The sequence below is a fragment of the Brassica napus genome, chromosome C1, assembly GCF_020379485.1.
Source record: "Brassica napus cultivar Da-Ae chromosome C1, Da-Ae, whole genome shotgun sequence".
NCBI classification, from domain to species: Eukaryota; Viridiplantae; Streptophyta; class Magnoliopsida; order Brassicales; family Brassicaceae; genus Brassica; species Brassica napus.
Window position 1 is genome coordinate 807898 of NC_063444.1, and position 26297 is coordinate 834194.

The 26297-nt window shown below is 33.9% G+C and overlaps 5 protein-coding genes and 2 long non-coding RNA genes across 7 annotated transcripts; 3 read left to right on the forward strand and 4 right to left on the reverse strand.

Annotated features, from left to right (window-relative positions):
• Positions 1-2667: 2667 nt before the first annotated feature.
• Positions 2668-5267, reverse strand: LOC106426854 (formamidase-like). The gene is made up of 7 exons (XM_013867583.3): positions 4937-5267; positions 4624-4861; positions 4345-4535; positions 3958-4193; positions 3637-3880; positions 3453-3560; positions 2668-2946 (listed from the first exon to the last, which is right to left on the reverse strand). The coding sequence occupies exons 1-7, from the start codon at positions 5153-5155 to the stop codon at positions 2818-2820; spliced, it is 1365 nt and encodes a 454-aa protein (XP_013723037.1). The 5' UTR covers positions 5156-5267; the 3' UTR covers positions 2668-2817.
• Positions 5268-5416: 149 nt separating this feature from the next.
• On the reverse strand, positions 5417-7768 carry LOC106426855 (formamidase). The gene is made up of 7 exons (XM_013867584.3): positions 7374-7768; positions 7062-7299; positions 6797-6987; positions 6363-6598; positions 6037-6280; positions 5853-5960; positions 5417-5670 (listed from the first exon to the last, which is right to left on the reverse strand). Exons 1-7 carry the CDS (start codon positions 7590-7592, stop codon positions 5548-5550), a joined length of 1359 nt encoding a protein of 452 aa, XP_013723038.1. The 5' UTR covers positions 7593-7768; the 3' UTR covers positions 5417-5547.
• Positions 7769-11274: 3506 nt separating this feature from the next.
• On the forward strand, positions 11275-12523 carry LOC106426820 (LOB domain-containing protein 39). Its single transcript, XM_013867551.3, has 2 exons — positions 11275-11695; positions 11816-12523. Exons 1-2 carry the CDS (start codon positions 11512-11514, stop codon positions 12301-12303), a joined length of 672 nt encoding a protein of 223 aa, XP_013723005.2. The 5' UTR covers positions 11275-11511; the 3' UTR covers positions 12304-12523.
• Positions 12524-14950: 2427 nt separating this feature from the next.
• On the forward strand, positions 14951-17588 carry LOC125580503. Its single transcript, XR_007318214.1, has 2 exons — positions 14951-17113; positions 17215-17588. It is a non-coding gene; the product is annotated as an uncharacterized LOC125580503 (long non-coding RNA).
• Positions 17589-18496: 908 nt separating this feature from the next.
• Positions 18497-20166, forward strand: LOC125580504. Its single transcript, XR_007318215.1, has 2 exons — positions 18497-19593; positions 19835-20166. It is a non-coding gene; the product is annotated as an uncharacterized LOC125580504 (long non-coding RNA).
• Positions 20167-21292: 1126 nt separating this feature from the next.
• On the reverse strand, positions 21293-22071 carry LOC106426801 (peroxidase 50-like). The gene is made up of 3 exons (XM_048746096.1): positions 21874-22071; positions 21558-21758; positions 21293-21481 (listed from the first exon to the last, which is right to left on the reverse strand). The coding sequence occupies exons 1-3, from the start codon at positions 22069-22071 to the stop codon at positions 21293-21295; spliced, it is 588 nt and encodes a 195-aa protein (XP_048602053.1).
• Positions 22072-23351: 1280 nt separating this feature from the next.
• On the reverse strand, positions 23352-25073 carry LOC106426871 (peroxidase 50). Its single transcript, XM_048745009.1, has 4 exons — positions 24735-25073; positions 24451-24651; positions 24199-24364; positions 23352-23950 (listed from the first exon to the last, which is right to left on the reverse strand). Exons 1-4 carry the CDS (start codon positions 24939-24941, stop codon positions 23544-23546), a joined length of 981 nt encoding a protein of 326 aa, XP_048600966.1. The 5' UTR covers positions 24942-25073; the 3' UTR covers positions 23352-23543.
• Between the last annotated feature and the right edge of the window lie 1224 nt (positions 25074-26297).

The window sequence follows — 26297 nt, forward strand, 5'->3', positions numbered from 1 at the left end:
ATTTTTTTATAATAGTTTAGATTTTTTTCCGGATGGATATTATATATAACAATATAAAGAATAAAACAGTGATAAAACTATAATCATAAGCGTTGGCAAAAAGGCTTATCTAAAATACTAAAATTCAAATAAACAATCATGTATTTGTTCCTTGAATTTGAAACAGTAAAGAACTCTGGCAATGGCATTAGAAAATGCATAGTTAAAGTGTGAATAATTGAACTCTGACGTCTCTTAGTTTTTTTAGTTAAAATCTAAGAGACCGTATCTTATATTACGATAAAAGATCTAACCTAAGAGACCTACGATAAACATGCTCTTAAGGTTTATTTCTTAATTTGGGTGAAGAAAAAATAGTCAAAGGAACAAGATGGGACTTCTGCTAGCAGTTGCAGGTTTCTTGTTTACTTTAGGTGCCTCTTGGCTATAACTCGGAGCTTCCCTCTTTCTCTTATTCCAGAATCCTATTATTGTACTGCAAATCGTTTATCTTGGCACTATATTTGTACACTCGTATAATAGGATAAACAACCATTATAAATTCAGAAATCGAATTTTCGGAGACTATTAAAGCAACTCCATTAAGAGTATGTGAGTGAACATTTCACTATTAAAATAAATACAAAAAAAAAAAATAGTAGAGAAGGTGAGATGGGGTTTTCAAATGAAAACTTACGAAAAACCTATTAAGACATCTCCGATGGAAGTTTGACCAAAAAAAAAAAAAAAAAAAACATCTCCAATGGAATACTTTTTTTTCTTTTATATTTTAGTGTAAAATATATAGAAAAAAAGTGTTATATTAGAGATGGTTTTTGAACTTTTTAATACCACGTATCTATTTATTGTTTACCCACATTGATTTCATTTTCATGAAAGTTTTAAATTTAATTATATAAACAAATTATACTAAAATAATAGTATAAAATTGTTGAGATACGTGCTTTGAGATACCAAAAAATAAGGTTGCTCTTACATCTTCAATAGCTGAACAAGGTAATCATCTAACATTTAACCTTAAAACTATATGTATCGTACAAATACTAGTTAATTAGTTGGATCCATATGAAGTAACTGTTATCGTGAGATACTATTAGACATTAATGCAATTGACGTGTATTGCAATGCAGAGAACATGCTACTACTTCATAGACGAAACAAATTCTGCTTTAAGCCGTTCGATTTATCTACTTTTTACCTTTCCGATAATTATAATTTATTAATTATCGGATAATTATTTTTCAAAGGTAAATGTATGTAATAGTAAGATTATATATCAATTATCTAATATTTATCAGACTAAATTTTGCACCGGCAGTCGTACACTCGTATGGATGCCAAAATATTTGCAATGTAAATAAATATTTTCGACTTGTCTTTGGATACGGATGATAAAAGAGAGTCATGGAGCGATGTGTACTGAGTACCGACGATAAAAATTGTAGAAATAATTACATATATCCATTTCATCTTCATCTTTGTGTCTCTGGTTCGTCTTGTCAAATCAAAGCCCATTCTATCATCTTTTTCATTATCATGATAAATTTCATCATCCATACACATTTGCGCGTGCATGTGAGAATGAGCAGACGACAAACGTAACCGATTCTCTCGTGCTCTTTCTATTACACATGCCGTAACCATGTTAGCTCAAAATTTGGTTAAACAGTTGGAGAGATATACGGAAAATATTGATTAAACCTTAATTAACGTTAAAAATCTTGATCCTAGGCTAGCACGGTAGCACCGTCAATCTTTTACAAATTATGTTAGAATTGAAGAGTGGGACAAAAGCAGATCTCTCGCACAAGCAGTTCTCCTGCAGTTCAATATTTTTGTTTTTTTGTGAAAAAAAACGGGAAATCTGCGTACAAATCTCATCCGCTAACATTTGGTGGTGTTGATCTGCTTTTTTTCTTTCGATAAATAATTTTTGTTACAAACACTTAACTTAAAATATATTTATCTGATTTTATAAATAATGTACGATGATCAGCTCAAACTATATAGCTCACATTAATACTATTTTTTATCATTTTAAAATTATAAAAATGATGTCCAATCGCCGACAAAACACAACATTTTCTAAAGAAAAAGATATAAATCTTTCTACATAAATATCGGCACGGATAATAATTAATATTTTTTTATGTTTTAAAATAGTTAATATATATATGTAAATGATTGAACAACAAAGTTCTGGAGACAATTGAAAGCCCTTTTTCAGGAAAAAAACAAAGTTCTCGAGAAGTTCAATAACTAATTTTATATTTTAACAGAAACATTTACCACACTAACCTAATGAACCTGGTTGACAAAAAAAAAACCTAATGAACCTAGTATGTAAGAAAATAATTCTTTTTGTAAGCGCAATCATCAATAAATCATTATAAATTTATAATCATCAAGATCTATATCCATTATAATTAAAAGCATAAATTATACTGGATTAGTTAAAATTCTTATTTTCTTTATTATTAAATTACTTAACTTCTTTATTTATTTATACGTAATAGATTTGAGGATCCCCAGTGGGGTTTAATGGGCTCTTACGGGCTTTGCTTGAGAGACATTTATTAATCGAACAGTGCCATCTTCTACGTTGCCAAAACCTTCGGTTAAATCAAAGCAGAGACATTTAAGGGGAGTTTTGATCAAAAAAAAAAAGACATTTAAGGGGAGTTATATAAAAATTTAAGCTTTTTGATGCGATTAATATAGAACAACAGGGTGCATTTGTGACTATAGTAGCATCTTATTGACTTCTCGTTTCTTAGCTATATCTAAATATATGATTGCTTATACGGTCTCTAGGTGTTAGCTATAAGACGAAGAACTTGGATTCCTTGTAGTTTCAAGTTTGCCATCATATGTACTCTTCATAACGTCTGCCTTTCTCACTATCCGAGGTCCTGCTGGAACCTTTCGAGTCTTTGGCCGTATATCCTGCGTGAACACAAGAAACCGTTTAATGGTTTGGCATATGTTTCTTTGTTAAATGTCAAGAACAGAATAAACCCTGGTTCCTCTAAAACTTTACCAAAATTTTGGTTAGTTCAGTTTGATTCGGTAGGTTTTCTAAAATATAGGGTTTTTGTTTGGTTCATCAATCGGTTACTTCGGTTTTTCTCCTTAAAAACAGAAAATTGTATCCAAACCATACCAAAAATTTGAATGAACCAACCAAATTTTGAACCGAATTTAATCGAAATAACAAACTAATTGAATTTAACAGAAATTAATCACATTTAAACCAAAAATCTAACCCAAATAAAAAAAATTTGGAAGTATTTCAAAAACCGAACTGAATTTTATTGTAGGTTAATTCGATAAGATTTATGTTGAATCGAACCGACCGAAAATCAAACTACCCGAACCGTATAATCCGAACCCGCATGCCTGTCTAAAAGGTTTTTGAGTTAAGTAGTAAAAAGAGAGTTGTGGTTTCAAACCTGATCAAAGATGGAAGTGGGTATTGCAAGTGTAGCAACTGCGTTCGGAGAATCTACTATCCCAGATATTCTCCCTTCGCATGGGCAACATGAGAGTAAGAGGTATACCTGTACACACCATTGTTTCTTTAGTAATTTTTCTCTCAAAGACAGTTTTAATGCTGTGTGATAGAAAGATCGGTACCTGTTCTTTTGAGTAACCAAACTTGAACAGATAGTCTATAGCATTGAGAACCGCCCTCTTGTAAGCAACTGTTGCATCAAGATAATGTTGTCTCCCGCTCTCATCTACACTGATACCCTCAAAGACCAGCCACTCTGAGAATCTTGGTTCCACTGGACCTATCTCAAATATCGGGTTTACATGGAGAGGGGTTGGTCCCATTGGTGTAAGGTACTCCTTCATCCCGTTTCTTATGATTTCACACCTATTGGTTCAGAGTTTCTTAGTAACATAGCACAAGAAAAAAACAAGAACATATAAGAAAGTCTGTACGTTACATACTTGAGTTCTAGGAAGCCACTCATCTCAATGGCTCCGCAGAAAGAGATCTCACCATCACCTTGAGAGAAATGCATGTCACCAGTGCTTAGATTAGCACCTTCCACAAACACTGGAAGATATATTTTAGAGCCTCTGCTTAGGTTTTTAATGTCGCAGTTTCCTCCGTTTTCTCTTCCTGGGATTGTTCTTGCAGCCTCCTTCGCAATCCTTTCCCATTCCGGTGTTCCCTCTTCCATCTACATCAGTTCAAAGGTAAGTACCATTTTAGACACTTGGAAAAACTTTCTCATGACCATTCGGACGAAACTAATATTACATGATGTGGTTTCGAGCTCCGCACTAACCTCCTGGTATTCAAAAAGTAAAATAAAATAAAATACAACTTACATTCCCTAGGAGACATCCTTTAGCTATTGGTAGGTTTGCTAGTGGCCTCTGATGCACAACCTCACATAGTGTTAGGGAACTGAGACCACTTTCTTCTAACTGTCTTTCCCTTTCATTCCATATTCTCAAAAGTTCTTTTGATGGTGCAGTGCCAATGATGCCTGGGTGTGTCAAACCTGGAAACCTTACTCCTGCCAAAACGTTATGTGTATAATCAATGTACCGCCTCATAAAAAAAGTAGAGCTAGTAATGTACATGGATGCTGTTTGTGTATGTACCAGGAATCTGAGGAGAGTATGCATAGATCCCTTCAAAGTACCAAATAGCTTTGGTAGCACAAGGGAAATGATCAGTCAAGAAACCGCCACCGTTCTCTCTATCAAACGAAGCAGTGAAGCCCCATTCATCTCCTGGTAATGGACCTAAGTTGCATATCTCAACAGCAAGAAGATCACCTGGCTTTGCTGCAACACCATCCTCATCAACAATCCTAATAGGTCCACTTAGGTAATGAACCTGCACACACAATCACCAATAAAATGTTATCTATATGCAAGGTTTACTTATGTTTCTCCCTTAAAACTTCCTTACAGTGGAGAGGTCTAGGCTCTTAATATCCTCAGCAGAGTCATCATCTTTGACTGCACCTCCAGTCCAGTCAACCATTTCCACCCTAAAGAACTCACCAGCCTTGACCTCACCAACTGGTTGTATCTCAGGATGCCATCTGTTATGCAGAGGCTGTTCCTGCTCCCATGGCCTCTTCTTCAAATCCACTTTCACCACCACTCTCGGAGTTGCAGGAGCCATTAAACCGATTTCAGTAAGTACAGTAACTTCTATTCTCTCTTTTTCTTTTTTTCTCTTGCAATGGGAAGAGAGGAATCATTGGTTTGGCAGATTCCTTATCCACAAACTAAAGGACAATAGACTTTTCTTTATGGCCTTTAACTTTCTTTCATCTTTGTGTCTGTGTGGCAATGCATCGATCACAAGAAGTTGAAAATGACATTTTGTTGACTTATGTCATAAAGAGGGTCTTATGTTATATGATTATATATCCATCGTGACTGAGGAATCTTTTAGTCTATTTTGTTTCATTACTTGAGTTTAGTTTCCAACTTCCAACTAATGAAAACCACATTTGGTCACTTTATTTCAAAACATACAGCTAATTAAATATTACAGACACATTTCATCAGCTATGTTGAACAGCTCGGATTCTTTGTAATCGGAAGCTTTCCATCATATGTGCTCTTCAGTACGTCCGGTTTCCTCACTATCCGCGGTCCTGATGGAACCTTCCGAGTCTTTGGCCTAATGTCCTGCATGAACATACGAAAGAATTAAACATGTTTGACTATTCTTCAATTGTTAACTAACTCTTGAAAAATCCGGACAAAGAACAGAGTAATCTACGGAGTTGCTCCTCGGAGAATGGGTTCGTCTGACCAAAACTTGTCTAAATAAATGGTAGTTGACCAAAAAAAAAAGACCAATCTCATACCTGATCAAAGATGGAAATAGGTATTGCTAGTGTAGCAACAGCATTGGGAGAATCAACAATCCCAGAGATTCTTCCTTCACATGGACAGCATGAGAGCAATAGGTACGCCTGTTCACACCCATTTTCTCTTTTGTCAGTTTCTAGCTTTTACTTCATTAATGTATTAATTATGATTAACCATGACCTGTTCTTTTGAGTAACCAAATTTGTAGAGATAATCTATGGCGTTAAGAACCGCCCGTTTGTAAGCAACTGTTGCATCAAGATAATGTTGTCTCCCGCTCTCATCAACACTGATACCCTCAAAGACAAGCCACTCCGAGAATCTCGGCTCCACTGGTCCTATCTCAAAGATTGGGTTCACATGGAGAGGAGTAGGTCCCATTGGTGTAAGGTACTCTTTCATCCCATTCCTTATGATGTCACACCTATTCATGAGTTTGAAAAAAAACTTACTCTTGCATCAAAATGTTGGAAGAATACTGCAAAAATAAAAACTTATGTACATACTTGAGTTCTAGGAATCCATTCATCTCAATGGCTCCGCAGAAGGAGATCTCACCATCGCCTTGAGAGAAATGCATATCGCCAGTGCTTAGATTAGCACCTTCCACAAACACAGGTAGATATATCTTAGAGCCTGTGCTTAGGTTTTTAATGTCACAGTTTCCTCCGTTTTCTCTTCCAGGTAATGTCCTTGCAGCTTCCTTTGCAATCCTTTCCCATTCAGGTGCTTCCTTGTCAATCTACACAAGAGGGTTGCTGTAATAAGAGTTCCCTAGAGATCTGAGTTAACTACTTTGGCTATGTTCTTTTGAAAGTCGCAGCTAACAGCGACTGGTCATAGGTTGTTGTTCGTTTTGTTGTCTAGATTGCTATTCGCTTTGATGTCGGGCGTATATCGCAATTTTAAGTAACTCAATAAAAGGCTAGCGATCACTTACGTGCCCTAGGAGGCATCCTTTAGCCTTTGGTAGGTTTGCTAGTGGCCTCTGATGAACAACCTCACATAGTGAAAACGGCTTAACACCATTTTCTTCTATCTGTCTCTCCCTTTCATTCCATATCCTCAGGAGTTCCATGGATGGAGCGGTGCCAACGATTCCAGGGTGTGTCAAACCCGGAAACCGTACTCCTACACATGATGATGGTGAGCTACATGAACAACAAAGATCCAATCAAAAGAGATGGAATCTGATGTGATCTCACCAGGAATCTGAGGAGAGTAGGCATAGATCCCTTCAAAGTACCAAATAGCTTTGCTGGCACAAGGGAAATGATCAGTCAAGAAACCGCCGCCGTTCTCTCTATCAAACGAAGCAGTGAAGCCCCACTCATCTCCTGGTAATGGACCTAAGTTGCATATCTCAAGAGCAAGAAGATCACCTGGCTTTGCTGCAACACCTTCCTCATCCACAACCCTAATAGGCCCACTTAGGCAATGAGACTGCAGACACAAAGCACCAAAAGAAAACATGACTTATCTATTGACACACATGATTCTAACTAAAACCATCTTACCATAGAAAGGTCTGCGTGCTTAATATCGGCTGAAGAGCTATTGTCCTTAACAGTACCTCCCATGCAATCGATCATCTCTACCCTGAAAAACTCACCAGCTTTAACTTGTGCTACTGATGGTATCTCAGGATGCCATCTATTATGCAGTGGCTGTTCTTGCTCCCATGGCTTCTTCTTCAGATCAACCTTCACCACCACTCTTGGAGTCGACGGAGCCATCTTGTATCTCTCTGTTTACACTTCCTAACTCAACTTCAATAATATCTCTCTTTGTTACAGTGAAAATAGGGACCATTGGTTGTTGGGGATATGTTATCTTATCTTACCACGGCTAAAACGCCAGTAATATTGCATGTTTCACCATCTCGTGAAGACTTCACTTTGAATCTAAAGAGGTGACACCTTTGTTTTTCTCTGAACCAAGTGGATAGTATCGTAAGATAAGATACACGTGTGTGACGTGTTGATATTTCTGTGGAGGAGAGAAAGTTGAAATTGACATTCTATTCACTTTTTTTTTTTTTTTTTTGTTCAAATGACATTCTATTCACTTATGTTATTGAAGATTCCCTAATTGTAAGAGCATCTTTGTACTTTTAGTTTTTTTTTAATCCAATATAAATATAAATATTTTATTTTAATTTATTTTGTTGTAAATTATAAAATAATAATGTAAAGTATATCATGAAAATATCTATAAAGAGTCTGAAAATATTCAAATGAAAAATTCATCTCATTTGCTAGTTTTCATTATATTTTATTTGTTTAATCATATGATACTATCAATATCATAGCTAGAAGCCTAGAATATCATGGCTACATATTTTTGTGGAGCAGAGGATATGCTAAAGTTTTGAACCTAATAGCATTCGACAGATTTTGTCCAAAATATAAAAGTATCTTGCGAATCTTTGTTCTGGTTTTTGTTGTTCTGCGTTTTATGTGGTTGTGGCTCACACTCTTGGCGTCATCGACTTTTCTTTCCCTTGCTCGTCACAGTCCCGGCTCATTAATTTTTAGTTTAATTGATTATCTTAAAATACAAAGTACTTCTTTTAACACAAATGGATAGTTCATTAATTCATTATGGATAACTAAATTCATGTAAATTTTTATTAAACGTTTCTAAAAGGAGACTTAAGCTAAAGACAGCCTAGAGATCAAAATCACACAAGAAGTTTCACTAGCAAAATGTTAGATATGCCCTTCAAAAATATAAAATAATTGTGGCCTAAAATCCAATGTTTCGTGTGCTTTTAAACAAGGAACGGGCCGCGATCGTATTTGTTTTTTTTTTCTACTGATACTAAGTTTATTTTCAGTTGAAAGCTATTACACGTGGTAATCTTTGTTTGAATGCGCCAATGTGGTAAAATCTCATTGTTAGTAAACAGGTTTTGTTCAGATGAAATTATGCATTCAAATAATTTTCTTAATTATAATTTTCTTTTGGTTAGTCCTATTAGAAAATAAAATACCATAAACAGACATAAATATATATATATATATATATATATATATGCATATGTTCCATTATATCAATCAAGTCAAATCTTAAAAATAAAGTATCATTTTGCCAAATTAACTATGATTTTAAGCAAAAATAAAATAAAATAAAAATAACTATGATCGGTTTACTTTTTTTGTCCATATAAAAAAAAGTCATGTTTACAATTTTTTTCAACATGAAAACGAAGATCTGATATAATAGGATCATTCGCATGCTAATAAAATAGTATCATAATAGTTTGATTGCTACTTGCATGTTACCTTTCAGCCAGTTTCAACTGTACGGAAGACAGAGCTAAAAGCTATTTTGGATAAGTATGCCACATAAGAAGTGATAGGAACTGTTATAGAAAATGTTAAAATTTCATATCTAATTTACAATCGTAAAGCAGAAAGTTAAGATACACTGGAAGATTTTCTTCATGACCATTACAAAAAGAAACTATAAAATCATGTACTAGTTGATCATTTGATTGTCATCATATATCGTTCTGATAAATAATTTTCTTCAATCTGGAGTGCTGGAATGACTACTATTGTATGACATCAAGATTTGAATGAACTCAGTTTGTCTATTATTTCACAAATTATGCAAGTTAAGTTTTGTTATTCTTGAACAATTTTGTTATTATGTCTCTCTATCCAATACTTTTATGCGCTTATTGTATTTATTTGTATGCTTTACATGCATGAGCCCTATATGTGTTGCTTATTACTTCTAAAAATATCAACCAAATACTTTGGACTAGTGTCAATAAACTATGATTCATTTTGCAGGTAGACATGTCGTATCTATAAAAGAATAAACCTAATTATACTTTAAGTAGTAGTTTGAGACCTATTCCGACAAAGAGTGGAAGATGATGTGGGCTAAATTTTCTCTAATTACGTCAGAATTGTTTTTGGAAAATTCGCCACTGATGAATTTGCAGCAAATCACTTTTCCAATTTTTTTAATTTTCTTTGTATAAAGGAAAATAATTTGATTTTAATAGAATACAAAAGAAAATACGAGAGAGACACCACACACACGCAGAGAGAAGAGCTTTTGGACATGGCGAAGGGTCAATAACGGCTTTTGTAGACTCGTAGTTCCAAGAGATTGCAAAAACTTATGCTGTGTCGTAGGTACGTAGAGTCAAATGTAAATAGTAGTCAACATACAATAAACTAAACAGCCTTTTATAGTACTTGAACTTATAAATAGTGATTTATGATTTATATAATCTGGATACACATGAGTTTGTAGAAGGCGACGAGGTCATGACTCATGGGCACCACGTTCCTCTCTCGTTATTAATACATTTCTTTGATAGCTCCAAAGTGATTGGAAGTACATGAAAGTAGACTGATGCAAGTTAAAGCGTTGAGCAATATTGTGGATATTATAAGATTTTATGGACAAGATTTCGAGTGTACGTGATTTTTTTGTCTATTCTTAATTCAAGTTTTGTATATGTGAAAAAACTAGTATTATTGATTGGTTATCCGGGTGATCTTACTGTTGGTCTAGCTACTAGAGAATAGTATATAAGAATACGTATCAACATAACCACAACACTTTGTCGTCTCTCTTGTTTCTTTTTTCTTTCTTTTACACTTTGTCCTCTTGTGATTTGCTTATTAGTTTCATAATCTTTTTTTGTATCAATAATGCCCTCCAAATGATTAAACACTAAAATGCATATGATTCATTCACCACCCAGCACAATCGAATCATCAAGAAACACTCGATAACTACCAATGAACACCAAATAACTCCTACTTTTTTTCATTTTTCTAAACTAAAACATCTCATGAGAATACACACCACAAATTGTACCAATAATTTCATCAAATCCACGTGCACCCCATCGTCTCCTGACGTAAGATTTGTATATTCCTTTTTTATCTCTATCAAATCCCAAATTCAGCTTTGTTCCTTTTCTTTGTAGTACTTACTGAGTGAAAAGAATAGAGTAGTACAACCTAACGAATATTTTTAAAACGCAAGAAAGTAATATTTAAAAACACGAGTCTGAGTCAGCGACAAGTGTTTGCGGAGAAACGGAAACGCTCTCTTTTCCCCCAATGCCAATACCTTTGGAATCACTTCCCAAACGCTCTCCTTGCTTGTAGTGTTGTCCTACTTTATTTTGTTTAGTTACTTGTAAGTACAACATAAATTGTTTAATAGTTTGAGTGAATTACCTACTATATTATACAATTTCTAGTCGTTGTTTCTATCTTACCACGTATTCTTGATCCACGTAAATATTTGAAGGTTTCAAAGTTATATCAAGAATACCATAAGCGGTTAATTAAAGACCAAACTTTTTTGAGTTTCTTCTCTTTCCCATAAATTTGAAATATTTTTATTTATTTATGCATATTATATACAGAAAGGTTTTAAATAATAATAATGGAAAAGAAAGGACAAAGGAATAAAAAAGAAAACAAGTTGACACACACTCTCTTTTATTATTCACTTGCCTCTATAAATCCAATCTAGGCCTCTCTCCATCTTCTTCTTATAACTTGTTTCTTCTCCTCTATCAAATCAGATCAAAACTTGTGTTTCTTGCTCCCAAAATATTGGATAAATATTCTCATAAGTTTTGAAATTGTGTTTCTTTGTTAGCAAATAAATATGAGTTGCAATGGATGTAGAGTTCTTCGAAAAGGTTGCAGCGAAACATGCATCCTTCGTCCTTGCCTTCAATGGATCGAATCCGCCGAGTCACAAGGCCACGCTACCGTCTTCGTGGCTAAATTCTTTGGCCGTGCCGGTCTAATGTCATTCATCTCCGCCGTACCCGAACCAAACCGCCCTGGTACGAGAGTCTTTCTATATTTCAGAATATAACACGCAACATCATTAATACAAGACTATTAGGTTACAAGATTTGATTCCTTTTGTAATAACTTGAGATTTATTTGTTTGTTTTGTTCAGCTTTGTTTCAGTCGTTGTTGTTTGAAGCGTGTGGGAGGACGGTGAATCCGGTTAACGGAGCGGTTGGTATGTTATGGACCGGGAACTGGCACGTGTGCCAAGCGGCGGTTGAAACTGTTCTTCGCGGCGGAACTTTACGACCTATCTCAGATCTACACGAATCTCCTTCGTTGAACTCCTCAGATGAGTCTACCGAGATCTGGCGGATGCAGCGTCCAGAGGGTTCCAGGAAAGAATCTTTGGTCAACCGTAAACGATCTAAGACCGAGCGGTCTGATCCGGAACTGAACCACGGGTTAGCTCTAACCGGTCCGGTTGTCCCGGCTCCTTTTCTTCCACCGCCGCCGTTTAGCAAGGCGGTTAATGGGGATCATCCGGGAAGTCCATCAGAGGAGTCTGTAACGACGACGTCGTGTTATGAATATGGAATCAGCGGCGATGGATACGGAAACAAAAGAGAGAGAAAGTTATTAAACCTTTTTGTTTAAAACCGACGACGCAAACTCTTCGCACTCAGTTTTTTTCGACGGTCCTTTTTAGGGCTTTTTTTCGGGGTGAAGCCGCATAATTATTGGCTAACATAATTATTTTCTCTATCGAGAAATATGATAATTTTGGTGATATAATACTTTGCGGATGATGAGTATTATAAGTTTGCTACTTAGCTAGCTAGCTACACATACAATATAATGGTTCCAACTTCCAACCTTGAATATTGTTTAAATTATTAGCACAACATAACTAAATAGAGAGAGAAAAAACTACGTAGAGAACATTAGGAATCCCAATTAGGAATCCCATTTTAATAACGCATTTTCTCTACTATAAATAATGATTGATCAAGAAAAAAACATTAACGGTTTTCATTCGAACACACATGCAAATTACCTCCAACTTGTATATGGATGCTGTGTTTAATCCTTTTATATAACGGTAACTAGTTACTTAGAAATTTGTTTTAACTTTCTGATCCTTTATTGGCTACAAGAAAATGTGACATTCTTTACTTGACTACAATCTGCCATCGACCAATGAACACTGCGAAAAGTTACTTAAACATTCTTTACTTAATTATTTCTCCGCCAACTTGGTTGTTTTTAATTAAATTATTTTTTCACTATTTATGAGCCGGTTCATATGAAATATAAATATCCTATACGAATAAAATCCTATATATAATTGACACTCGATTTGTTGAAGAAGCAAAACGATAAATTCGGTTCCCATGGATTCCAAATTTTCAGGTGAGTTTAGTACAATAGTTCGCAATATTATAAATTAATTTTAATAGATAATTAAATTTAGAGGATGATTGGTAGTTGCTGTAGGTGCTGCCCACAGTCCTATTTATTTCTAAAGCATCAAATTCAGACCAATCAAGTTTTAAACTTTTTTTTGAAACCACATCTCTAGAAATAACCTACAGCTGTATAAGTGCTCTACAGAGCCAAATATCCAAAGCAATTTTTTAGTGATTTCATAAAATTCTACAGCAATAAAATTTAAAACCACAACAAAAAATCTGTACATTTTTTTCTACAGCAAAAATTTTAAAGTTATATCCATTACCAATCGGATCCTTAATTAAATGGTACGATGGAAATTATGTCTTCCGGGGCCGGACGGTAATTAAATGGTACGATGGAAATTAGGTCTTCCAGGGCCAGACGGCTTTCGGATGTGCAAAGAGTCATTTCTTCTCATCAATTTAGTTTAGAATACACTAGGGCTTTTTAGCAAAAAAAAAAAAAAAAACAGTTATACACGCATAAATAGGTCTGGACAAAAAATCAGAACCAGTTAACTGAACTGGAACCGAACCGAAATATTCGAAATCAGAACCGGACCGAAACCCTCAAATATCCAAATAATTTATGTATTTATGTATCTGAAATAACATAACCGAACCGAAAATCGAATATATAAAATATAAATTATATATGCATATAACATAACTAAATATATATTTATAATTTAAAAATCTGTTAAGAGTATCCAAAAATACTTAAAGAAAACAAATTATTATAAAATATTTGAACTATCTGAAAGTATCTGGATAGCTTTATCCGAAATATCCAAAGTAATCCGAGATTTTTATCCGAGTCATCATAATTGTTCGATATTTTAATATCCGTTATTTTACCCAAACTACCCGAAATAACTTGAAATAACCAAACCTGAACCAAATGAGAACTATTTTTTTCTAGTTATTTCCCAGTTCCTAATTTTACTATATGAAACGAAGCGAACCGAACCCAAAACTATCTGAACTGAACCTGAACCGAAAATATGTCATGTAATAAATAGATCTTCTAGGCCCCTACATTATCTACCCGAAATATCCAAAATATTCGAATTTAACCGAACTGATATCCGAAATATCTAGATCTACGCATAAAGGCTGTTGGGAGGGGGGACGGGGTGCGGAGGTAAAAGAAAAGATTATTTTGTGACAAAAAAATCTTTTTTTCTTTCGAATTTATCTGACATAGCGCACCAAAAATCGTAATAAATATAGCGCTTTTGTTGTATAACATTTTATTTTTATAATTTTTCTGAACAGTAACTTGTATTTTTATTTAACTATTTCTGCCATAGTACGATAGTTATATCTTAAAATAAAATGGATAAATTAAACTATATTAATTTTGAGTACTATGGTCGTGTAATTGGTTGACATATATGTTGAATTATCAAGAAAATTGAATGTAAACATGTGATAATTGAAAAATCTATGCAGAATTGGTTGACATCGTTCATTGATGCGGTTGCTTCCCTTCGACACTAGCCTCCATTGATGATAGCCCATAAAACCTTCCTAGTCACATGTCATACCTTGGTCAAACCACCTATGTTACAATAGATTAGTAGTTACATTAACGCTTTAACAAAAATCAAAATTACAGTAACGCTTCAATTTATATATTTGATGCTAAACATGATATCAAGGCATAATTGTTCAGTGACATAAACCATCAAAAGCATGATTAAAGGTTCCATTATACATTGTGTTCCTTTGACCAAAAAAACATTGTGTTCCTAAAAAGGGGTACCATAAAATGACCCATCCTGCTGAAATAACCACCTCATCTTCTCTATCTCCCATATCCTAGCAAGAAGATTGTTAATGTTATTGCTTGCTGTTATATGTTTTTGATTTTTTCCTATTAAATGGTGAAAAACTAAATGAATAAAAAGAGAGGCTAATCTGTTATTAAGAAAATTATAACTAATAACATGAAGAACAACTTTTTCTACTCGAATAATTGTAGATTTTAGTAACATCATAGCCGTTTTAAAATCAATTTTTTTTTATTCAACGACGATCTACAATACAACTATACAAGTACACAATAGAGTGAAGTGTTTTTCCACTGCGAGGTGTTTCAAGTTTCAACATCTTTACAACGGGCTAGTCTCTCTCCTCTTCGTGCGGAGATGAAAGCCCTATTCTGAGAAATGGAATGTATGAGAAACTTACGTCAATTTCAGGTTACGTTCGCAACGGATTGTTCTCAATTGGTGAAGATGGTTTTGGAACCAGAAGAATGACCAGTTTTTGCAAGTTATTTGGAAGATATTAAGATCTTGAAAGAAAGGACGCATCTATGTACCAAGGATCAGAGGTCATCTATGTACCAAGGATACAAAATTCAAAGGCGGGTAGCCTAGCACGCAGTGTCTGGAAGCAATCGTCTTTCGTCGTTCATATGGATCAAGATCTCCCGGTTTGGTTCACAGAATCAGTATGAATATATAGTTGATGACAAAAAAAAAAGCAAATTCAATTAAAATAATAATTATTCTAGTCCAATGGCTAGTATTTTATTGGACTGTGGGAGGCAACGGCATGCTATTTTCATTTTTTTGTGCAAAAAGGATATTGAGACTGCTGCAAAAAGGAAAATTGAGGCCTATATATATTTGTTATCAGAACGCAAGAATCAATTATTTCCTTTCACTTTCTTCTTCTTCATATTCTTTCTCCAATTACTCGGGGCAGAAAATATGTAGCCAGATATGGAATACATCGTTTATAGAGAAGAGCTCGCACGGCTCAATGTTGTACACAGCAGTGAAGACTAACTCCGTAGCGATTAGAGAGTTGCTTGAAGGAGACGATTCCCATGGAAATAGAGTCTACACGGGTACGCTTCCTCTCTTCTTGAACTTTTTAAAATAGAAACAAAACGTTTTACTAACCATAAACTGATTTGGAATCTATCTATATATATATATATAGACCCAATTTGTTGAGATCGCAGAGAGCATTAACATTGAATCTCTCTTTGTAGTTATGGTCAACTCTGAGGAAAAGACAAAGAAGAGCAAATGTGACTCCTTTCTTGGCATGTTCGTTGTATCTTTGTCACTTCTTAAAGCTTTCAGTTGTACCGTAAGACAACATCATTTGGTCTATTAAATTTTCTACATATTTAGATGGTTTTCACAATCAAATTTATTTTGTTCTTTCTGGATAATTTGTCTCTTGACTCTTGAGTAAGGAAATGAATTAGATATATTCTCCTTTGATTTATGTTTGTATAGATAACAAACTGAACTCCTGCATAAAGTTACAATATCGGAGTTTCATGACTGCCTTTTCATATGTTTTCTTTGTATGCACATGCTTTCATGGCAGAGATAGTGGATAGTCAGGCTCTCAAGTCGCATTCATGATGATGACACCATAGACGAGAGAAGACATAAAGCTAGCTACAGTTTTGAAAACAATAAAGAACTTGAATGTTGAAATTCCATATGTCTACTTCGCCGAAAATACCTTCTCATTACGGCGTTTCTTGCTTCAAGAAACCAACCCAGCAATGCTAGATGCCTGGATGTTTTAAAAACAGTATGTATATGTGTTTCTGCTTTGGCGTATGTTTCTTAACTGAAAATTATTTGATTACTGAATTTGATGCAAGTGTACGTATGATATCTGAATAGAATCTGATGTTTTTTCTTGGTGATGTTTCCTTCCCGGGCCTCTGAGAAATGGATGGAAAAGAAAGAACTTGCAGAGCAGGAAGCAGTCAAGAGCCTGAAAGCTTTCCGCTGGAGAGACTATTGGCAATGCTCCAGTGCGTGCGTTGTGTCTTTAGGAGATTCTTCATTTGGTGAAGAGGAAGTAGGAGAAAAAGAAGATATGGGGAACGACAAAGAGAATAACATGTTGTATGGTATATTCTGCTTCAAGTGTTGAGTCTTGCAAAATTCATAATCAAAAGCCGAAGCCGCCCGTTAGAAGGTTCTTTCAGGCACCGTTCCATGGTGTCTCATGATCCGTCTCTGAAGGTAACACACTTTATTTGCAACTATAGAATCTTATAATCATAGGGTGATACAAAGATAATCTTCTTATGCACCGTGTGTTTTGCCATTGGTTTGGTTTATAGGTTACGAGAAGCCTGAGCTTTCCACTGTCCAAATACTTCTACAGCAAAGTGTGGCAAAAGATTTGACAGAACTAGAGGTATATGTCTTTGTTTCTAAACACAAAAATAATGTGGTATATATTCATCGAAAAGTTGCGATGTGGATGCTATGCATCTAATCAAGATAGGCTTGATTTTGTTATGGGATTCTACGACATTAGAATTTAGTAAGAGTATAAGAATAGCTAAATAACTTTCATCGTTGGCTTATACATATGGCTTTGTTTTTTGTTTGATTAAATGGGCTATATAGTGGATCTTAGACACTGATGATAGTATATTAGTGTTTTCGCCACTATTTTGGACAAAAATTCAAGTAAGTATTTTGGAAAATCGAATCACTTCCATCTTCATCTTTCTTAGGGACCTCGCCACTGTGATGTCGATCTATGTTTCATGTAGTTGCTATGAAGGTGCGGCAAGTTACCGTAGTCTGCATGACTACTTTTAACACCAATGATCCACTTTATCTCATTCAATACACTTATGTACGAAAACTAAACCTATAAATAAGGGTGTTCGATTCTCACAGATTCATCAAATTTTTCTTCTCAATTATTATAATCTGTAGAAAACCAAACCCTATTGCTTATGCTCCCTGAATTGAAAGCAGGTTGTTATTCGATGGTTCCTACTATGACAGCTTCCTCGGACGCCGGTGAAGAACCAGTGATGAGACTCATCAAGAAACATCTTTCCGTAAGAAATACATCTAGATCACTCAAATGGAATAATTAATCTCTCAAAGGAAAAAAAACTAAACAAGGATCAACAAGAAGTCATGTGTTCCAAATTTTGATGTTATATATCAAAAACAAATTCAGAAAAGTAATACCTTAACATTCAAAATATATCTATATAAAAATAGAATGAACTAATTTTATCTATATAGACTATTATATTCTTTATTTTATATTTTAAATTTAAATATGCTTATTGAGTATCTCAAATGAATATCATTTTTAATATATAGAGACAATTATATCATTTATTTCTATTTTAATAATGTACTTATTTAATTTTAAAATGAATATAATTTTTGTCAATTAATTAAAAAAGTTTTTTCATCAAAAATACTAAAAATAATAAAATTTAATACATTTATATTTTGAATATTTCCAAATATGAATTTTAATTTTTAAATAAATATAAATACAGTAACAAACATTTTCATAATTATAATATTTTAAATATGCATATAAGTTTCTTTTAGAAATATATATATATATATATATATATATATATAAGCATAAAAAAAATAATTTTATTTGAGGATAAAATACAATCAATTTTTTTAGTAACATTTATTTAAAAAATTATAATCAATTATTTTGATACAGTGGTTAACTTTATTTTCATATATAATAATACATATAAGATTCTAACAAACATGTATATTTATAAATAAAAACGACAGTTTCAGATTATCTATTTTAAAATATTTAACTATAATGAATAAAGTTATTTCTTTTATATCCTGTAAAGCATTAGTTTTAAGAAAAAATTATAAAGAAAAAGGAAAAAGAATATTTCATGAAGCAAATATATAAATGAAACAGCAATAACTTTATTTTACTTATTCTTTATTAAATTAAAATAAACATTGAAAGAAACTAAATAAGTATAATTTAAGATATTATAATAAGTATCCATCATATAAATTCGAAAATGAATATTAAAAAAATATTGTGAAAAATTTATGAAAAATGCTATTCTTAGTCAAAATATATCAAAAAAATTTAAAATACAATTATTATAATAACTTGATTTATTTGCCCGCCCGTAGGGCGGGTTTACCCTAGTGTATTATAAAACGGTTTTTTTTTGTCAAAGCATTGTTTTCACTACAATTTATTTTTAAAAAAAAAACTTTCAAAATTTTAGGGGGAAAATTCTATATTATTTGATTGATAATGAAAACTTAATGTGTCATTTGTGAAAAAAAATTAGAAATTACATCCTGTCATTAATTGATTGTTAGAGATTGTATATTTCTTTTGTCTTGACACTTTTGATCATTTAGTTCTACTTATCAATCTTGTAATAAAGCAATTTTCCCTCTCTTATTTTCATGTTTTCTAAAGCAGTTTTCTCTCTCGTTTTTTCTTTCTAAAATCAACATCAGATTTGCCTTTTTGTTTTCTACCTAGATTTTTCTTACTTGCTTTTATGTTTTTGTTTCCTTTGATTCTTTTGCTTGTTTTAATTTCTTCTTTGCTTTTACTGGATAAGAGACATTTCTGCTAGTGGGAAAGGGAATGATGTTAATAATGTAAAGAGGATCAAAGTTTATATGGACAAGGTTGAGCTAGAGCATTCAAACATATGTGTTGATATAATGTGAGTGTTGGATGAGCGTCTCATCCTCCTACACACCCTATCAGATTGGGTTTGACCTTGAACTTCTCTGTCTTATACTAAGAGATCATGAACTCACCTGAAAGGTTTTAGAGATTGTTTAGTAACCAGGAACCTTCGAAGATTCATATGTTTCAGGATTTGAGATTGTTTTTATTATTTATATTCAGGGCCACCTTTCTGATAATTAATGTAAAGAGGATCCTTTTTGTTCTTGATGCAGTGAACTGATATATGTGCACCCGCTGCAACGTCACTGGACAAACATGTTTCAAGAATAACTGAACTTGCGGTGAATATTGTAGAGTTCCTCTGTTTCATGTATCATTATTGTGTATGATGATGTACTCTGGTTTGACCGTTTGAGTGTATTGCATCATCCTGATGCATGTCTCAGACACTGTCTCCTTGTTTGTAATTTGAAACTCATTACTGTCTTCAGACACTGTCTACTTTCTTACCATTTGTCATGGATCCAAATGTAAAGTGATAATAACCTCTAAAAGTTTATGTAATTTTTTTTTTGTTAAAATTAAAAGATAATAATTTGTTGAATGATGATGATGACTATGACAGACTTTTATATTTAAGAGAATAGCATATTCTTTAGTCATCTTGTTTCTAATTTATTACTCCATCCGTTTCAATATAAATAATATTTTAGAAGGAATATTTTGTTTCAATTTACATAAAGTTTTGAAGTTTAAGATTAACTTTAACTTTATTGAAAACTAGTCAACCAATTAGATTTTGTAGTTTTTTTTGTAATTAGTTAAATGATTTTAAAATTATATATTTACAAATATGTTTTTTTTTTTAAATGTAACTGTTTTAATCTTTGTGTACAAAGGTAAAACATCAAGTATTATGAAACGGGGAGTATATTTCATTTACGCATATTTTACTTAATTCTTTTTTTTTTGAACTTTATTTATTTTTTACTTAATTATTGTTAACTTGTTTTTTTAACCTATTGCACATCACGATGAACTTCCCAGGGTCGATGTGTCTATTTCACGTTCTCAGAGTTTTGCCGCATATGCCCGAGTAAAAGAAAAATGATATTCATTACTATCCTTTAAAACTCAATAAAATTATATTCTAATTAAGAGTTTCACAATTGCTACGGATATTACCATCACGGCCTGTTTTCACACCAACGCGACCGAGCTTGATCATGGAGTTAACGAAAGCTTGATTATACAACTGTCCATTACTAGCCCATAAGTTAACAGTAGGCTTGGACCTAGGATCGGTAAACAAAGCTTGGTCAGACTTGAATAATCCTCTGCCTTGCTGCAAGTTTTGATAGTATACGTTGTCAAATTTTCCCGGTGTTATTGGATCCATAAATATCTCTTTGCGCGGATCGACGTCTTTAGGGCACAAATCTTTGAGTTGTGGTAAGTAAGTAGCGTTTATACTCGGGTCTTTTTTGACACCGTGAATCCTATCCAAGACATTGGTGCAATGAGCAAGTCCAATCGTGTGTGTAATATCATATATATTACATATATATATATATATATGTAATAAATTTATATCTTAATTTAGTTATTTCTTTTTCTTGGTTGAAGCTCGACTAATCCTTCACGGTCTCAACTAAATAGTCCACTTAAGAGATTTAAACACTATTTTTGTATTGTTGGTTGGATAATATGTATGCCATGATGATGTAGTTTCAATCAAAGGACAGAATCTTAGCGGATAGAGCAAACATATCGTCAAGACTAAGCCCGTTTTTGGCAAAATGTGAAGTGAGTTTGTTAACATCGTCGGTTGGTTGTGGTAGCATTCCCTCGACACTAGCCGCAGTCGAGGATAGACCATCCAACCTCCCCAATTCCACGTCGTACCATGGTCCACCAACCTATATTAAATTAAATTAGTATTTTATGAAATTTTCTTGATGTACGTAAATGTGGTATTATATAGGGTATACGAACAATATTAACAACGTCACGCGTGGCTATCGTGATAATATCGGCGCAAGAAACTTTGTTACGACAATTTGGAACGGCGTCAAGAGCTTGTTTGGCTTTAACGATGGCGTCAAATCCATCTCCTGATAATGATAGATTGTCAGGATGATCCTTCTCCGCTTTATTATATTTAGTAGACTCTATCATCACCGATGCATCACAACCCTATGAAATTAAGCTTATTAGACAAATAAAATGGCTTGGTGTTCAAAAAAAAAAAAAAAAAAGACAAATAAAATGGCATTAAGCAAGAATTTTAAAGATAAAAATATATTTTTACATTGACGAAACAATCATGGAAGTAGAGACGGAGAACGACGGGAACAGTGATGGAAGATTGTTGGATTTTTTGTCCAAGGGCGTTTCTGACTATTTGTTCGACGTTGGGGAAACTTCCGGCGTAAAAATTACGGCGGAGTTGAGCGGAGGAGAGGTTTAGTGACAGAAAAAGAGAAAGAAGAAGTGATAAGAGATTCATCTTGTTCGTGGACGTTTCTCTCAATTGTCAGTCACTTTCTCTCTTTTTATAAGCTTTCAAGTGGGTGATTACAAATATATAGATGCATGAATGGACTGAAGGCCTGAAGGGGTCTTAAATTTGTCTTTCTGTGATGAGAGCACAAATACATGTATATCCAAATAAACAAATGTACATGATCATCATATACAAACACGTTATAGTTAAAGGTTGACCAAAACATTCCATATAAATGGAAGTAAACCCAAATATATTTTTTTGGTCAATAAATAAATAATGCCAGCTATTATAGAAAATCACTTTTTATTTGAACGTGTGAATCCAAAGCACACATAATATTGTCGTAAAAATACAAGATGAATAAACCGTTGCTACAAGCCTGGGCCTTAATATCCCAAAAAATAAGCTACACAAAAAACGTTGAAATTGAAAGTTGAAACACTATATTACTAACGTAGAAGACATGTCTTGTAGCAAAAGCAACCTATCGACAACCACGAAGTGAATTGGGCATTAACGAAAGAGGCCAAGCAAAACCGTTTCTGGAAAGATTAGTCAGTCAGGTCATAGGTGATTGATAGGTCTTAGACTTATTGGTAAAATATGGAATCAAAATAAGTTTGGGAGGCAGAGAGTTCCCCATGAAAGCTCAGAGAAGCTTAAGGAAAGAGAAGATAACTTTATTATGAGTGTTACTCTGCTTGGTTACAACGATAGTGGTTCATTACATTATATAGTAGAGGAATGACTAAGACAAAGGCAATTAGGGCACAGCTCAACATGTGACAGCACACAGCTTTAAGGAATCAAAACGGTTGAATAGCTGAACATCCTGGCTCTAATAGCATGAAAGCTCAGAGAAGCTTAAGGAAAGATTGAAGAAGAAGATAACTTTATTATGAGTGTTACTCTGCTTGGTTACAACGATAGAGGTTCATTACATTATATAGTAGAGGAATGACTAAGACAAAGGCAATTAGGGCACAGTTCAGAATGTGACAGCACACAGCTTTAAGGAATCAAAACAGTTGAATAGCTGAACATCCTTAGCTGGCTGCGTCGTACAGAGACCGTGCTTTGGCGTCATGTGAGTTGTTCCCCTGTTACCGTTATAAGAGTGATCAGTTGGCTTGATGGACTGCGATGTTGTAGACTGGGCTTTGGTAGATGTCGAAGCCTCTGTTGGAGTTAAAGTCTTCGGGCTTAGACCCCCATACATACCATCGAACATTTGTGGTTTGAATCATATTGATGAGATATAGCTTATTTGAGAGTCAATGCATATGAATCAGATTTATTAAGAGACTAGGATTCTAGCAAAGGTATACAACTTTAGGTTTGCATTTTTACTTTTAGCAAACTGAAACCCAAAATTGAGACTTATTATACTGGAGCAGAACCAGCATCATGAAACCATCCTAAACAACAACTGAAATTGAATAAAAATAGAAGAAATCGATGAGTATTTAAATTCAATTGAAGGCTCCACAATCACGACGGATATTGCCATTACGACCGGTTTTAACACCAACACGACCAAGCTTGATCATTGAGTTAACAAAAGCTTGATTAAACAAGTTTGCATTATTGGCCCATAAGTCAACGGTTGTCTTTGACCGACGGTCTGTGAACAAATCTTGATCTGACGTGAACAATCCTTTCCCTTGTTGCAAGTTTTTGTAGTAAACGTTGTCGAATTGTCTAGGTGTTGTTGGGTCCATGTTTATAGCCACCCTTGGGTCTATGTTTCTAGGACATGAAGCTCGTAACTCTGTCACGTAACCTTTGTTAACTGTGGGGTCTACTTGCGTTGTCTTGTTGAAAGTGTATATCCTGTTGAACACTTTGGTGCAATGGGCGAATCCTAATGTGTGCGCTCCTGTTTTCAATATCGAACCAAAATTATATTAGGACCATAGATTTTAAACTAAACGGATGTACTAGATACTATTTAAATTTAAATTTTAAAATTGAAATATATTAAGAATTAAATTAATATTTGGTTTATTATGAAATCACTTTAAAGAAGTTTGTTATTCTAAAACCAAATCAAATCCTAATCAAACTAAACCGAAATATTTGTCATGTTAAGTCACCACATATAAGTTTGGTCCGAATGAACAATACCGGAGAGAGCGATCATCTCGTTAAGATTAAGGCCGTTTTTGGCAAAAAGTGAAGTGAGTTTGTTGACGTCGTCCGTCGGCTGTGGCAGTTTCCCTTCGACGCTAGCCGCCGTAGACGATAGCCCATCAAGCCTTCCTAGTTCCACTTCGTATCTTGGTCCACCCGCCTATAAATATTATATCATTTAGCATTAAAGTTAATGATTATAATTCGTGATTGATGTAGTGAATATGATAGTGATGAGTTACGAACGAGATTAACGACGTCACGAGTAGCTATGGTGAGAATATCAGCGCAAGAAACTTTATTACGGCAATTTGCAACGGCGTCAAGAGCTTGTTTAGCTTTAGTAACGGTGTCGAATCCATCTCCGGCCAGCGACAAGTTATCCGGATGATCTTTCTCCGCCTTGTTATTACCGGTCGATGCTATCATCACCGAGGCATCACAACCCTAAGACATTAAATTAATTTCATAAGTTAGACCCAAAAGAAATGAAAATGAAGTTAAAACAATAAATCAATAAAATGGTTTACATTGACGAAACAATCGTGGAAATAGAGGCGGAGAGTAGCGGGGATGGTGGTGAAAGTTTGCTGGACTTTTTTTTGAACGGCGTCTCTTACGATTTGTTCGACGTTGGGACAGCTTCCGGCGTAGAAGTTGCGGCGGAGTTGAGCGGAGACGAGGTTCACGGTGAGAAAAAGAGAGATAAAGAGCAATAAGAGATTCTTCGCAGCCATTTTGTTGTTTAAAACTATTTAAACTCGCTTTCTGTCTTTTTATTGTGATTTCAATTTTGTGTTTATATATATATAGATTACATGAATGGAGTAAAGGAACTTATACAGTATGATTTTCTATAGTGGGCACAAGTAGCACCGGCCAGCTTGCATTTTCATTATTATAAGAAAAAAAGACTAAATACTATTATAACTTTTGGCATCATTTTAAGGGTCTTTGAACGAATGTTTAAGTATTATAATTTTTATGGTTAATTTCAAATCTATGATTTATGTAATTAAAAACCGTTTTACGTACACGCCATTATTTTTTTGTACTTTATCATTGTTAGCTTGTCGATGTTATATTATTAGTTTGTCTATATATTGTGTGTGTATGATCACAAGGATTATCTATATGAGGGAATAGAAAGTGATGGCGATCGAGATTGATAACGATGCTTCACTTAGCATTGCGAATAATTGTGTCATATAGCCACCTTGAATCTTTCTCATATCTCAACCACTACTCCTGACTGCTATACTTTTCTAGATACATATATTAGTTAATTAGTCTTAATTAACTACGATTATCTTTATTTTGACAAGTAGCAGTATAATGCCTAAAGATAACAGAATGAAGGAATCTCACGGTTTCATAATTTTTTTTACTAACCATACAATAGAGTTTTGGATCTTGTAGTCACCAAGTTACACACGGATTAATTAGCTACATATCTAGGGAAGAAAGCTACAGATTGTCCAAATCAGTTGACATGATAATGGGTTTAATTATGGCTGTCTTTTTTACGCTATATCAACAGCTACTGTTTTATATATATAGTTTTTTTTTAATCTATGGTGGAGCGATTGTTGATTTAGACTTTAGTTGACGTTTTAAAAAAGAAACAAAAATAGTTGACGAGAACAATTCTTCAATTCAGTCATTCAAAAGGGGCTACTCCATGCAATGCAAGTAAAGGCAATCACGCTTCTATTATTTATCATTTAGTATACTTTTCCTAAGAAACCCATGTCCTTTTTCTATTCCACAAAACATGATAAATCATTTCACTATATATGCCTTAAATGGTTTCTGTAAAAAGTAAAGTAAATAAGAATTTTATAAGAATATGCAATGGAATAATTCATTTACATTATTTTAACTTAATTTTTTCAAAGGAAAATAAGAAAACAAAGATGTAAGCTCAGTAACTTGGTCTTCACAATTTTCAAGCTGTCTCCTAGCTCGAGGTTGAAAATTGTAGAGATTGCCAATCAATTCCAGTGATACATTCCATGATATCATCTCTTTTTTTTTTATCATATACAGATATACTATATATATATATTAATCGTGCCTGTATCGAGATAACA

Coding starts and splice junctions, on each gene's coding strand:
- LOC106426855 (XM_013867584.3), bottom strand. CDS start 7,592: ATGGCTCCGTCGACTCCAAGAGTGGTGGTGAAGGTTGATCTGAAGAAG. Junction 6,599..6,796: donor AAGGATGCCTCCTAGGGCAC/GTAAGTGATCGC, acceptor CCTCTTGTGTAG/ATTGACAAGGAAGCACCTGA. Junction 5,671..5,852: donor CTATTTCCATCTTTGATCAG/GTATGAGATTGG, acceptor ATGTTCATGCAG/GACATTAGGCCAAAGACTCG.
- LOC106426854 (XM_013867583.3), bottom strand. CDS start 5,155: ATGGCTCCTGCAACTCCGAGAGTGGTGGTGAAAGTGGATTTGAAGAAG. Junction 3,881..3,957: donor AGTGGCTTCCTAGAACTCAA/GTATGTAACGTA, acceptor CTGAACCAATAG/GTGTGAAATCATAAGAAACG. Junction 2,947..3,452: donor CCACTTCCATCTTTGATCAG/GTTTGAAACCAC, acceptor GTGTTCACGCAG/GATATACGGCCAAAGACTCG.
- LOC106426871 (XM_048745009.1), bottom strand. CDS start 24,941: ATGGCTGCGAAGAATCTCTTATTGCTCTTTATCTCTCTTTTTCTCACC. Junction 24,652..24,734: donor TCCACGATTGTTTCGTCAAT/GTAAACCATTTT, acceptor TTAATGTCTTAG/GGTTGTGATGCCTCGGTGAT. Junction 24,365..24,450: donor CTCGTGACGTCGTTAATCTC/GTTCGTAACTCA, acceptor TAATATTTATAG/GCGGGTGGACCAAGATACGA.
- LOC106426801 (XM_048746096.1), bottom strand. CDS start 22,071: ATGAATCTCTTATCACTTCTTCTTTCTCTTTTTCTGTCACTAAACCTC. Junction 21,759..21,873: donor TCCATGATTGTTTCGTCAAT/GTAAAAATATAT, acceptor TTAATTTCATAG/GGTTGTGATGCATCGGTGAT. Junction 21,482..21,557: donor CGCGTGACGTTGTTAATATT/GTTCGTATACCC, acceptor AATTTAATATAG/GTTGGTGGACCATGGTACGA.
- LOC106426820 (XM_013867551.3), top strand. CDS start 11,512: ATGAGTTGCAATGGATGTAGAGTTCTTCGAAAAGGTTGCAGCGAAACA. Junction 11,696..11,815: donor ACCCGAACCAAACCGCCCTG/GTACGAGAGTCT, acceptor TGTTTTGTTCAG/CTTTGTTTCAGTCGTTGTTG.